The 12,674-nt window shown below is 59.2% G+C and overlaps 1 protein-coding gene across 1 annotated transcript; it reads left to right on the plus strand.

The window, feature by feature from the left end:
* The first annotated feature begins 1,198 nt into the window (after positions 1–1,198).
* LOC128916165 (START domain-containing protein 10-like) lies at positions 1,199–6,132 on the plus strand. The gene is made up of 6 exons (XM_054217482.1): positions 1,199–1,363; positions 4,705–4,852; positions 4,971–5,074; positions 5,192–5,309; positions 5,594–5,646; positions 5,920–6,132. Exons 1-6 carry the CDS (start codon positions 1,199–1,201, stop codon positions 6,130–6,132), a joined length of 801 nt encoding a protein of 266 aa, XP_054073457.1.
* The last annotated feature ends 6,542 nt before the right edge of the window (positions 6,133–12,674 follow it).

Here is a 12,674-nt window from a genome sequence, read left to right on the forward strand (position 1 = left end):
GCTAGCAGCCTGAGAGAATGGGTTGCACAGGACCAGAAAACCCCCAGCTGGATGCTGTGCCTGGACTGGCCCCCCAGTTCAGGGAGAGGTGGAGAAGGTGGAGAGGGACCAGGAGTTGCTGCTGGCAGGGCTGGGGCCTGAGAATACAAGAGGGGTGGATTGGGATCTATCAGCATCATGCAGCTACCTGGAGGGCAGATGCAAAGGGAACAGAGCCACACTCTCTTGGTAGGGCATGAGATGTAACAAAGGACTTTAATTGCAGCTTCAGGTTGGACAGTAGGAATTATTATTTTTTTCCTGGGGAGGTGGTGCAGCTCTGGGACGTGCCACCAGGGAGGTACAGCAAGTTCGTCCTTCAAGACACAGCTGGGTAAAGCCATGGATGACGTTACCCACCTGGTGGCATTTCTGTTCCAAGTGGGAGAGTGGGCTAGAGACCCCCAGGGGTCCCTTCCCACCAGCATCACCAGGATCCCGTGAGCCCAGTGAGGGCCAACCTCCCCACCTGCAAATTCTTTCCCTTTCCCACGCCAGGAGCCCACCCTGCAGACCCAGGACACCTTGACAGCCAAGGTCCTGTGCACTGGACCACGGCCCCATCCCAGGCGTGTCAGGACCCGCGCTGGCCCGCATCCTGCCGATGCTGAAGCCCATCTCTTCCGCCGGGCTGCTGGCAAGTGATCAGCTGATCCCGCCAGTGAGCTGGTGCTGCAAAGTCAGGCACAGAGATTGTTAGTGTGCCAGCAAGGGGAGAGCGGGGCCGGCAGGGCCGGGGGGCTCAGGGAGCCTGGGGCAGCTCTACCCTGAAAACCGAGCCACCTGCATGCTGCTACCTGCTGAATAATAGAGGAGCTGCCAGCCAGCCAGAGAGAAATGTGATCCTGGTTAGCCAGCCAGAGAAGACATCTGAGCTCCCAGCAGCTGCGATAGCAACTGCAGGGAAAGAGCCTTCCTCCCTGCTGCTCTGTGCGGCGCAGCGTGGCCGGGGTGGCTGGAGGTCTCTTCCCATCCCGGTGTGCCTGGGCGGCTGGTGTCCACTCCGGGGGCACGGGCTCAGGGCTCGGAGGATGATGTGAGCTGCAGGAGGCACCCAGCAAGGCAGAGCTCAAGGGCAGAGCCAGGTTTCCCAGGAGGTGAGGCAGAAGGAGCCTGCCTGCAGCCGGTGCCCGCATCCTGGGTCTGGCAGCTCAGCCCCATGTCCAGAGGAGGAGAGATGGTTTATATTCCAGATGACTCCGACTTCAGCTCCTTCAGGGATCAGTGCGAGAGCCTGGAGGGCTGGCACTGTCGGTATAACAAGGCTGGTGTGACCGTGTGGAGTCAGGGCCAGGAGGAAAGCTGCACCGTGCAGAAAATCAAGGTAAGCAGACGCCGGCGGCTGCAGGATTGCCAGCCCTTCCCTCCCCAGGCTGCGTGCCCAGCTGGTCCCGAGGGTCCCTGGTGTGCTGGCCCATCCTGGGAGTGCACAGCACCCTTGTCCAGCCTACCTGGGGGTGTTTCTGCCCCAAATGGTGGGGCTGGCAGGGTTAGATCCCCAGAGGCGCTTCCCCAGCTGGCAAGCTTCTCTGCAGGCTCTCGCCGCCTGCCCCGTGGCTTTAGCCTCTCGACCTGCTGGGATGCCCGCTGCGGTGTCCTGCCATGCATGCACGCACACATGTGGGCTCACGTTGCGGCTGCCCGTGGTGCAGACACAGGCGGGAAGACCCTGGGATCAATTACATTATGGAGACGGCCTTGCCGGGAGCCCCCGGGTGTGAGACAGGCTGGTGGGATGCCTCCCTGCTGCCTCTCCCCTGGTCACACCATCCTGATCCTGGGGCACATCACCTCCCATCCTGCACTTGGTTGAGCATCCCAGAGAGTTTAAGACACCCCCCCATGTGCTGTCTCGCGTGGTTTGTTACTTGCCAGGGGCCAGACCTGGGATGCTACAGAGGTTCAACCATCCCTCAGGTTGTTACCCCTTGTTGCTCATCTACATGGCACCAGTGACACTGCCAGGTGACCCTGAGTACATCAAGAGTGTTTACAGGGTGCTGGGGGCAAAGGGGATGGGAGCCAAGGGGGATGGGAGCCCTGTTACAGGGTAAGCCCTGCTTGAGAGCATCCTCTGGTCAATGCTTGGTTCCATGGCTGGTGTCACAGGCAGGGCTGTGACTTTTCTGGCCACCATCAGGACTGCTGGTCAGGGATGGGATCCGCCTAAGCAAGTAGGGCCGGAGCATCTTGCCTACAGGACAGACAGCCTTTCACCTAGGAGTGCCAGGGAAGGGTCACTATGACCTGAAGAGCAGGGAAAGCATGGAGAAGTGGTGAGGAGGTGCCTGGGGCACAGTATGCTGGAGGAGGCTCTTGCACCGCTCTCCTGAACACAGAGTAACTGGCAGCCCATCTTGGATGCCTGCACACCAGCATGTGCAGCTGTGGAGTGGAGCACACAGTCATTGCAATGCTGCCATGGATGAAGGCCCTTCAGGGTCAAGGTGAGGAGGAGGAGCAACGCTTTCTGCAGAGGTGTAGCTGCAATTCACGCCACCTTGCCACCATGATCTGGGGAAGAGCTTCTTGGGTAGGATCAGGGAGCACTTAAGTCAGTTGGGCATGCACAAGTCCACAGGTTTGGGCAGGATACACCAGGGGGAGCTGAAGGATCTGGCCAACGCCTCTTTGAAAAGTCCTGGTGACTGCAGGAGGTCCCGGATAGCTAGAGAGAGGCAAATATCACATCCATCTTCCTGAAGGTTAAGGATGCTCCAGGCCACTATGGGCTGCTGTGTCACCTCCATCCTTGGGAAGGTGATGGAGAACATCCTCCTGGAAGCCATGTTCTGAAGGACAAGGGCAATGGTAACAGCAGCAGGGACCTACCAAGGGTAAATCATGCTTGACCAGCCTGACTGATAGGACTGGCTGTGTGGGTACAGGCAGAACAGTGAAAGCCCCAAACCTTGACTTCTGTAAAGCCTTTGACAGGGTTTCCTGTTGTCTCCTTGTCACCACATTGGTGAGATCTGGACTGGAGAAGCGGATTATGAGGTGGGTGGAAAACCAGCTCACCACGAGGCTCATGGGATGGTGGTCAGCAGTGCAGAGTCCAGATGGTGGCCAGTTGCTGGGTCTCGCCCTGTTACTGGGATGATGGGATCGAGTGCCCTCTCAGCAGGCAGCACTGTGGAGAGCGTTTGCAGTGCTGGAGACAAGGCTGCTGCTCAGCGTGACCTGGACGGGCTGGAGAGATGGGCTGGCAGGAACCTCGTGAAGTCCAGCCAAGTTCAAACAAACACAGCCCAGCAGAGGGGATGCAGTTCTATCCCCCTTTGCCACCATCACCAAGCCCCATAGAGAGGGGATCCCGGGAAGGTTCATGGGGGTCTGAGCACCATGGCCCAGCCAGGTTCATTGCAAGTAATACCTCCCTGGTGAGGCTTTTTCCTGCTCTGGAGAGTACCTGGGTACAGTGAAGGGGTTAGCACTGCCCAGGGACCCTTCCAGAAATGTGGGATGGAGGATCCCACCCAGTCTGTGCAGGAGACCTGAGCTGCACAGGCTGGGGCTTGGGGGTCAGAAGAGCCCCAGTCTTTCCATTAATGCAGGCATAACCTGGAGAGTCCCTGAGCAGCTGGAGCTTGGGATTTTTTCCACCTGAATTCAGGTGGATGGTCTGGGTTTGGGCTCTGCACTTTCCCCGTCCCGGTTGACTACCTGCTGTGCCTGCTGAAGCTGTTGCGCAGCCTCTGTTCATTCATGGCTGAAGAGGGGTGGTGGACAGGTTTTAGTGGAGGATTTTATGACTGCAAGGCTGTGACGGTCCCACTGTGATGACTAGAGCTTCCATGAGTCCAGGAGGATCATGAGCTCTAACTGCATCTGGAGGTATCCTTCACCCTGCAGCATCAGCACCTCCAGACCCAGCTGGCAGGGGTGGCTGGGGGGGAGGAGCAGGAGGAGGTGGCTGGGTGCTCCCACATACTCCTCCACGGTGGCCCGGGGAGTGCAGCACATCTCCAAGCCTGTCCTGGGCACGAGTCCAACACACCAGGCAGAAAACATCACCCAGGCCAGCGGGGAAAGCTTGCCTGAGATTGATGGGACCTGCCATGTTCAGAGGGCCATCTCCAATTACACGGCCCTGCTGAACACCTCATCAAAGATGCAAGGCCTCTAACAAGGAGTGTATGACATCTCCTTCCTCCCAACATTGAGAGGAGCAGGGCGGCCGGCTTCATCAATAATGCATTCACTGGCGCGGTCGGGCAGCTCCACGGCTCCAGTTACAGCCGAGGCCCCACCAACCATCCCGGACTGGACCCTGCACCCGAGAGCATTGTGCCAGGGCAGGAACATCCCTTTGCTTGCCCTCCAGGAACATGGGGTGAGGGGACAGGGCTGGGTTTGGGGTACCCCAGCATCAGAGCCTGGACCACCCGCTGGCTCCGTTTGAGGCCAGAGGGTCCTTCTGCCCCTGCTGCCCTCCTGCCTTTGCACTGCTGCATGCTGACAGTGGGGCTGGTGGCTCTGCCTGGCCTGGCCTGAAGCAGATGCAGAGCATCCTCCATGGCACACGTCCACGTGGCTTTATAGCAGCACAGGGCCATGCCACCACACACAGAAACAGCCTGAAGTCCTTGTCCCCAGATGGGCACAGCTCTGTGCTCTGAGGGTGGGTGCTGCCCCCCTGCCCAACTGCCCGTCTCCCCACAGACCCGCATCTCCTGCAAGGATGTCCCTGCTGAGACGCTCTACGATGTGCTGCACGACACCCGCTACCGCAAGAAATGGGACTCAAACATGATCGAGACCTACGACATCGGGCGCCTGACCGTTAATGCTGATGTGGGATACTACTCTTGTGAGCATCCCCCAGCCCCTGGGGACCACCAGGGCCCTCCTCCCTGACCCCCCAGCTGCATGCACGGATGTGGGGCCATGGTGGCAATGGATTGGGGTGTAACAAGGTCTGTCCACAGGGAAATGCCCAAGCCCCTTGAAGAACCGGGATTTCGTCACCCTACGCTCCTGGCTGCCCCTGGGTAATGACTACATGATCATCAATTACAGCGTCAAGCACCCGGTGAGCCCCCAGCCGGCCCCAGCCCTGGCAGGGGTGCTGGCCCCATGGGCCACCAAGCACAGGCAGGGCTGGTCAATGGCTTGGACAGGTTCTGAGGTGAATGACATCTCTCTGCAGAAATACCCACCCCGGAAGGATTTTGTGAGGGCCGTGTCCCTGCAGACAGGATACCTGATCAAGGCGAATGGTGATGGTGCCTGTGTCCTCTATTATCTCACCCAGGTGGACCCTCGTGGTGAGTGCCAGCAGGAGGGGAGGGTACAGCATGTCTCTTTGGGGATGGGTCCCATTGTACTCCCAGAGCTGACCCATCATGGCTTTCCATCACCCGGAGGTCCAGAGGGCACTGGGAAGTGGGGACAACCCAGGGAAGAAGGAGGTCCCCTCCCAGGGCACAGTGTGGGGCAGGTGCCATCAGCCCTGGTGGGGATCAGTCTGGCACGGGGCACGGTAGGCTCATGGTGCCTCCTCTGGGGCTGACCCAGATTGACTGAGTGGTGGGGCTTTGGGTTTTTGCAGGGTCGCTGCCAAAATGGGTGGTGAACCGTGTCTCCCAGTTTGTGGCACCAAAGGTAAGCAGGGTGCGTGGCCGGTGGTGGGATGCACAGGCGTGAGGGATGAGCTGTCCCCGAGGTAGGGGCAGGATGGGTGCTGGGTGACCCAGGGCTCGCAGGGCATGCACCGGGCATGCTGCTGAGGCTGTGTGGTCCAAGCCAGACCTCCATCCCCTCCCAGCACCCCCAAAAAGCAAGCAATGAGGAAGCTGGGAGCTGTGCCCATGGGGTGGCTTCATCCCCACTGGGGACTTAGGGCACTGTGACAGGCTGGACCCACTCTGCCCACAGGCAATGAAGAAGATCTACAAGGCTGGGCTGAAGTACCCGGAATGGAAACGCAAACATGACCCCGGATACAAGCCCTGGGTGTACCCGGAGCAGAACACACTGCCCAGTGTCAGCCTCGCCGAGCTCTCAGTGCAACACGCTGACTCACTGGAGAACATCGACGAGACGGGGCTGACCGAGGACCACCTGAGCACCAGTGACCATGAGGCCTGAGCCCTTGCCGCAGCCCTCTTGCAGGGCAACCCCCTCATGATTGGGCTTGGCATATGGGGGGTTTGGGTGAGAATATGGCCCCCTGCACCCCAATAATCACATCTGCTCTCCATCTTCTTCATCATAGACTCCCCCTACACAGGCAGCAGGGTACTGTCCCATGGGAACCTACAGCACGGGTGCTAGAAAGAGGGAGGACAGGTACCCTGGTCCCCCTTGCGCCCATGGGGGCCCATGGAGATGTCCCCATGGAGGAGGTAGAGCTAGCAGTGGGAGCGGGTGCCCCAAAGAGATGCTGGGCAGGGCAAGAGAGGGACAATCCTTCATGGGGTGGGTAGGAGCTTTCCTGGCACCAGTATATCCCTTTGCCACTGTAAGAGCTTCCCACTGTAAGGGGTATCCCGCAAAGGTCCAGCAGTGGGGGGTCTCTGGGACATCCTGACCAGGCTTTGTGGAAGAACAGAGCTTGGACTGATCCTCTCTGGCCCAAGGTCTGGGTCTTCCAGACCCACAATCACACTGGCCCCCTTCCAGCCCACCAAGTCCCCCTCAAGGCTTTGTGTGACCCCGCACCCCCATCTCAGGGAGCCCTCCCAGGTCCTCTCCTGGTCATCAGGCTCACCTCTGCAGGCTGGCTCTAGCCCAGCTGGATCTGGGGACCCCATCCCTAGGTGGTGTTTGGTGGCGGGGGGGGGCTTGTCCTGGCAGTGGGGTCTTGGGCAGCCTCTGTCCCCACTCTCTCGGTGTTTGCCGCTGCTGTGGTTTCCGGCACAACAATAAACGGGTTGGTGTGTGTGCGAGAGAGCTTTGGGCTGGCACGGGATGGCGAGGAAGCTGGCACTGAGCCTACCCTGAGGTTGTCCAGGCACTAGGTCCTGGGTGGGACAGGAGCACAGCCTTCCCAGCACCCAGGGGTGACCCTCAGCAGGGGGCGAGGTAGCCAGCGGTGGAGCCGGAGAGGTGAATGCTGGTGTCCACACACCCACACGCATGCGGGTGAGCATCTGTAGGCACAGGGCAGCTTCCACCGGACAACGGGAAGTTAGTCTAGACAGACACCGCTGGGGGAATACGCTGACAAATGCTGGATTTTCCGTCCAAGTATTCGCCCCCATGCTCCAATGCTGCCTGCTGGGCTCCTGCCCCAGATGGGTTTTAGCTTGATCTGTGCAAGGCCAATGCAAACGGGGCCGTCTCCGCTGGTGGTGCTGGGCTGCTCAGCTCCAGACCTGTCCTAGCAAGATAAAGACCAGGGGACATGGCCAGGACGTGGCAGCCGGTCTCACAGACAGAGCTCTGCCTTGACAGTGGTGGGACACAACCCCCTGGCAGCACACAGGGCTTGCAGCCTGCCCAGACCCACTTGACACTGTGGCTTTCAGGGCCCCCCTGATCCTCCCAGCCTCATGCTCCCTGGTCACCCTGATCCCCTGCGGTGCCACCCCAAGCTGTGAATGCTGCTGCCCTGTGCTTTCTTCCCTCACACCCTGCTCCTCTTCTCCCTAGTTTGTCCAGATGCCAACCCCAGCATCCCGGGTGCAGATGTTCACTGTCCCCCTTTAGCCACCCCGTTAGGTCTTGTATGTCCCCTGTGCTGCTCCAGGGGAACATCACACACACGTGTCTCACTGCAGAGAGTTCTAAGGAGGGGAGAGGAGGTCCTGGCCATCAGGGCAGCCAGCTCCCACGGTTTGCAGCTGGGCTGGCTGCACAAGCAGAGCAGGGGCGAGAAGCTGCCTCTGCAGGGAAAATGCAGAAAATCCAAGGGCAGGAGACGTGCCTCGCAGTGGGCTTATAGCAAGGGGTGCAGTCCTCTCTGCCCTGTGCTACTCCCACCATGTCAGCAGACGGAGGACACCCACAGGAGGGAAGATTTTACCCATGAAATACACATCCCAGCCCCAAATTGCCCCAATAACAATTTGCAATAACATGGTAGAGCTGGGCAGGGTACCGTGGCCAGAAAAAGGGGCAGAAACACTCCAGGGTGCTGCCCTGATGGGACAGAACCCACTGGCACCCCGAGCCCGCAGGATGTTAGGGTGAAGACTACCCTGCACAGCCTCGGTGCTGCGGGAAACGGCCTCAGCTCTTCTCATTCCCCGGATGTTTCTCTGCAGCAGCCGGGCTGCGGCTCTGCTGCAGGGCTATTTTTAGCCAGCCCTACGTAAGTGTAAGGAGCTGCTGAGTGAGCACCGAGAGGCCAGCGGGGAGTCCCCGCTCCCCAGCTAGCCGCTGCCAGGGCAGGTGACATCTCAGCCCAGGAGGCTGCCCAAAACAGCCAGGGTGGTGGTGACATCGAGTGCATGGGGAGGACAAGGGCCACTGGGGTGGCAGAGACGCTGGTCCACATCCAGCACTGGGCTGTAGCAGAGCTCCTGGCCCCCAGCACCAGCCCAGCCAGGGGTGAGGCTGGGGAGGGGGGGCTGCCCCACACCCTGTGGGGTGCCAGGAGCCCCATCGCGGTGATTTCATACTGAATGTTGTGCCACTGCTGGGTTTCCTGTCTCACAAACAGGAAGGGGACCGTGCACCAGCATCCCCAGGCACCTAAGTGAGGGAGGGGGCAGGCAGGGTGTAGGAGGACCAGAGCCCTCCAGTGTCCCCGCTGGGATGCTGGGGGAACGGGTGACCCACAGCCCAGTGGGGTGACGGCCAGACACACGGGGGGCTGCAGCCCCACACGAGAGCCCAGCTGGATGGCTTTTCCTGCCTGGCCCCGAGCAGAGAGGAGCCGCCCCACCATGCAGAGATTGGAAAGGAAACGGGAAGCTGCTGCTGGACGAGAGATTAGCCCGGAGGCAGTGATGTCAGCCAGACCCCCGATGGATGAGGGGCAGGGGGAGCATGGGATGGGCCCCCTTGTCCTGCCCACACACAGCTCCACAGCCCACTCCAGTACCCCTAGTGTCTGGGGGAGGATGTAACCCCATCCCTGGAATCTCACACTTTGCATCTCCTGAACTCATGGATAGGTCTTGGGCAGCTCTCACCCACACCGGGATCCTGAGCCCAGCAGGGAGCCCCCCAGCAGCCCATCTTATCTCACGGACTGGCCTTCAGCAGGGCTCTTGCATGGAGAGGTCCAGCAGGGTTCCAAGCCCAACAGACTCCATCTTCCCCCTCCCCGCTCCTCCACCAAGCCCTCCCAAGGGCTCAGCTCTCTGACGTACCCCAGCAAACCCTTTGGGCTCAGTCCCAACCCCACATTTCCAGTTGTTCAATGTGGCATTTGCCCTCTAGGCAGAAGCCCTGAGTGTCCCTCACCCTGTCCTGCTCCCAAGACATGCTCCCACCATCACCACACACATCCCCCAGCACATTCCAGCTCGGGTAGGGCTGAAGGTAGAGCAAAAGCTGCCCCAGGGTGCAGCAAAGCCTGATGGCTAGGAATGGATAGATAGGTAGATAGATAGATAGGTAGGTAGGTAGATAGATAGATGGATAGATAGATAGATAGATAGATAGATAGATAGATAGATAGATAGATAGAGAGAATGAATCATGGAATATGTCAGGTTGGAAGGAACCTTTAAAGGCCACCTAGTCCAACCCCCCTGCAGTAAGCAGGGACATCTTCCACTAGATCAGGTTGCTCAGAGCCCCATCAAGCCTGGCCTTTAATGTGTCCAGGGATGGGCAACCTGGGCCAGTGTCTCACCACCCTCAGTGTAAAGAACTTCTTCCTAATGGCTAATCTAAACCCTGCCCTGCTCTAGTTTAAAAACATTGCCCCTCATCCTACCGCTACATGCCCTTGCCAACAGCCCCTCCCCAGCTTTCTTGTAAGCCCCCTTCAGGGACTGGAAGGGGCTCTAATGTCTCCCTGGAGCCTTCTCTTCTCCTGGCTGAACAACCCCAACTCTCTCAGCCTGTCCTCACAGCAGAGGTGCTCCAGTCCTTTGATCATCTTTGTGGCCCTCCTCTGGACCCGCTCTAAGAGGTCCATGTCCTTCTTGTGCTGAGGGTTCCAGAGCTGGACACAGATAGATACATAGAAGAAAGGAGGGAGGGGAAGAGGGAGGAAGGGAGGGAAGAGGGAGTGGATGGAGGGACAGAAAAATGAATGGAGGAATGGATGGATGGATAGATGGATGGATGGATGGATGGATGGATGGATGGATGGATGGATGGATGGGCGGGCAGCTGAAGACATGGACCCTGAGGGACAGTGTCATCATGGGTGCTGCCAAGAAAGTGGAAGGACCTCACAGGCCAATGTGCCGGAAGGATCCAGCCTTCACTTTGATCTTTGCTTCCTACAGCTCTTGTCAGCATTTTCAAGAAGTCCACTCCCCCAGCCCAAGGGGTGTTTTCTGATCCTGCCCATCTGCCTCCTCCAGGGAGCAGGCAAGACCTTCCTGCTGTGCGAACCTGTAGATATGCCAGGGCTCTCTGCCTCGGCTCAAGAAGGCTAGCATCTAAATATAGATTGCATCGGCAGGTTGGCAGACATCAAAGAAGTCAAGCGGAGGCATTGAAACCTGCACTGTAGAAAGTGGGCTGTTAGGAAGCCCTCAGGAAAAAAAACAGCGCAGCACACATGTCACGGCTGCCAGTGCCCTGCCAGTGCCCCGGCATTCTGCTGTGCCCTACTACCCTCTGACACAGCCCCATGTCAGGTGTCTGGCTCCAGGGTGGTCTCATGGCTGAGGGATGCCCTGGCTCAGGTTGTCCACCCGGCTAGGCTCTGGGAAGGGACATACCGCCTTGGGAACTGGGTGCTGGAGCTCAGCAGAGGGGCTTGAGCAGGGGATTCCCCCCTGCCAGGGGAACCGAGCCCCACTCCTGGCTCTTAGGTGACTGTGGAGGGAGGAGGAAGGCAGAGGAGAAGGCTTTCTGCACCAAACTGGCCTGTCAGCAGCCATCAGGATGTGGGTTGTGGGGGCTGGGCCCGGCTCTTCGTCATGCCGGGCCACCAAATGGGACTGCAGCTTACCACTCTGTGGAAATCCCAGGGTATCCCTTCCACTCTCGGGCAACGTGTTCCTCTCCAGCAGCCCATCTCTGTCCTCCCAGCATGCAGGGAGGAGCACAGCTCCCAGAAGCAGGTTATGAGGGGTCTATAGAGATGCTGCTGGGTGCCCAACGGCGGTGAGCCAGGATCTGGCCCCACAGAGGAGCGTACTTCACCAGTGCTGATGCCTCCAGCAAGGCGGGATGGAAATGCTGGCACGCCAGCTGCCACCAGCACTACCAGCCCCCTTTGCTCTGCCCCTCCAGCCGCTCACGCTGCAGACCTCAGCAACCTTCCCATCAGCAGTGGTGTTTATATTTAGTCAAAAAGCTCCCTCTAAGAGGCAGAGACACCCAAGGGGATGGTATGGTCCACAGTGCAGGGCCAGAGCGTCCCTGCATACCCTGAGGGCCCCTGTATGCCCTTTCTCCACACCCTACCCACAGGGTGGTCCATGGGGCCGCCCCCGCTGTCCCCAGCCTCAAGGACATGTCATCCCCCACTGGAGCAGCTGATGGGGAAGGGGGAGGAAAGCAAAAGCCGTGGTGGATTCATGCTGAGTTCTGCTTCTGCTTTGTAGGAGCAAGCCTGTGATAAGGAGAAGCTGCCTTTCCACACCTAGCTGTGCACACACAGACTTGTACAGGGTGGTCCTCCCACACCAGGGGCTCCTGCTGCTCCCAGCCACCACCAGTGACTTTTGGGGGCATCACTGGGGGAGAGAAGGACCAGCCTGAGTTGGAGCAAGCGGGGGCCACAGGGAGCTGGACCCTCACAAGGCAGGGAGCAGTTATCAGTGGAGAAGGACTGAAGGGTGTTGTGAGATATCAGCCTCGGACATCCTTTGTGTGCAAGGTTGGGTAACAGCGGAGCCGACCAACCGCCAGCCCCACTGGGGTTGTTTTGAAATATGTTGCATTAAAGGCAGCTGGGTCGGCCAGTAGTGAGAACACAGGTTCCTTGAAGGACACAAACCCTCCCAGTGTCCCCCTGGTACCACAGACCCCACTGCCGTCCAGCTCCCTCCACATCCCCCTCGTCATGGTGTACCAGCAGTGGGACAGGGTGCTGCATCCCCAGCATCCCTGCAGCACAGGGGAGGGTTTTGCGTTCCCAGCATTTTACCCAACCAGCCCCAGTGCCAGCCCTCCTGAGTCCCTTCATCAGCATGAACATTTTATCCTGTTTTCTTCAATTTGGCAGCACCTTCCCAGCACCTGCTCCCTGCCCAGCCCCAGCCCATCGTGGATATAGTGAATATCTCCTTTTGCCTGCAGCCAGAGCAGATAGAGTTGAATGCATCCGAGAACTTCAAAGATCTCCCTTGGCAGTGCAGCCTTGGGGTGTGGGTCTCAGGGAAGCCTGGTCCCCCCGTGGCAATGCAGGTCTGAGGGCTTGTGGTGGGGAACAAGACCCTTCCTGGCAAGGTGAGAGAAGGAACACGAGGGGGTGAATGGAGAGAGGGCGGGGAAGCCCCCGCAGGAGAGCAGAGCCTGGACGAGGGGTAGAACACAGGGCAGCCAGGCTAGGGGCCAAGTGCGGGGCAGGGTCATGCCTGGGAAGGGGCAGGACGGGAGGGGAGGGT

This window comes from Rissa tridactyla, chromosome 11 (genome assembly GCF_028500815.1).
Source record: "Rissa tridactyla isolate bRisTri1 chromosome 11, bRisTri1.patW.cur.20221130, whole genome shotgun sequence".
Classification (NCBI taxonomy): domain Eukaryota; kingdom Metazoa; phylum Chordata; class Aves; order Charadriiformes; family Laridae; genus Rissa; species Rissa tridactyla.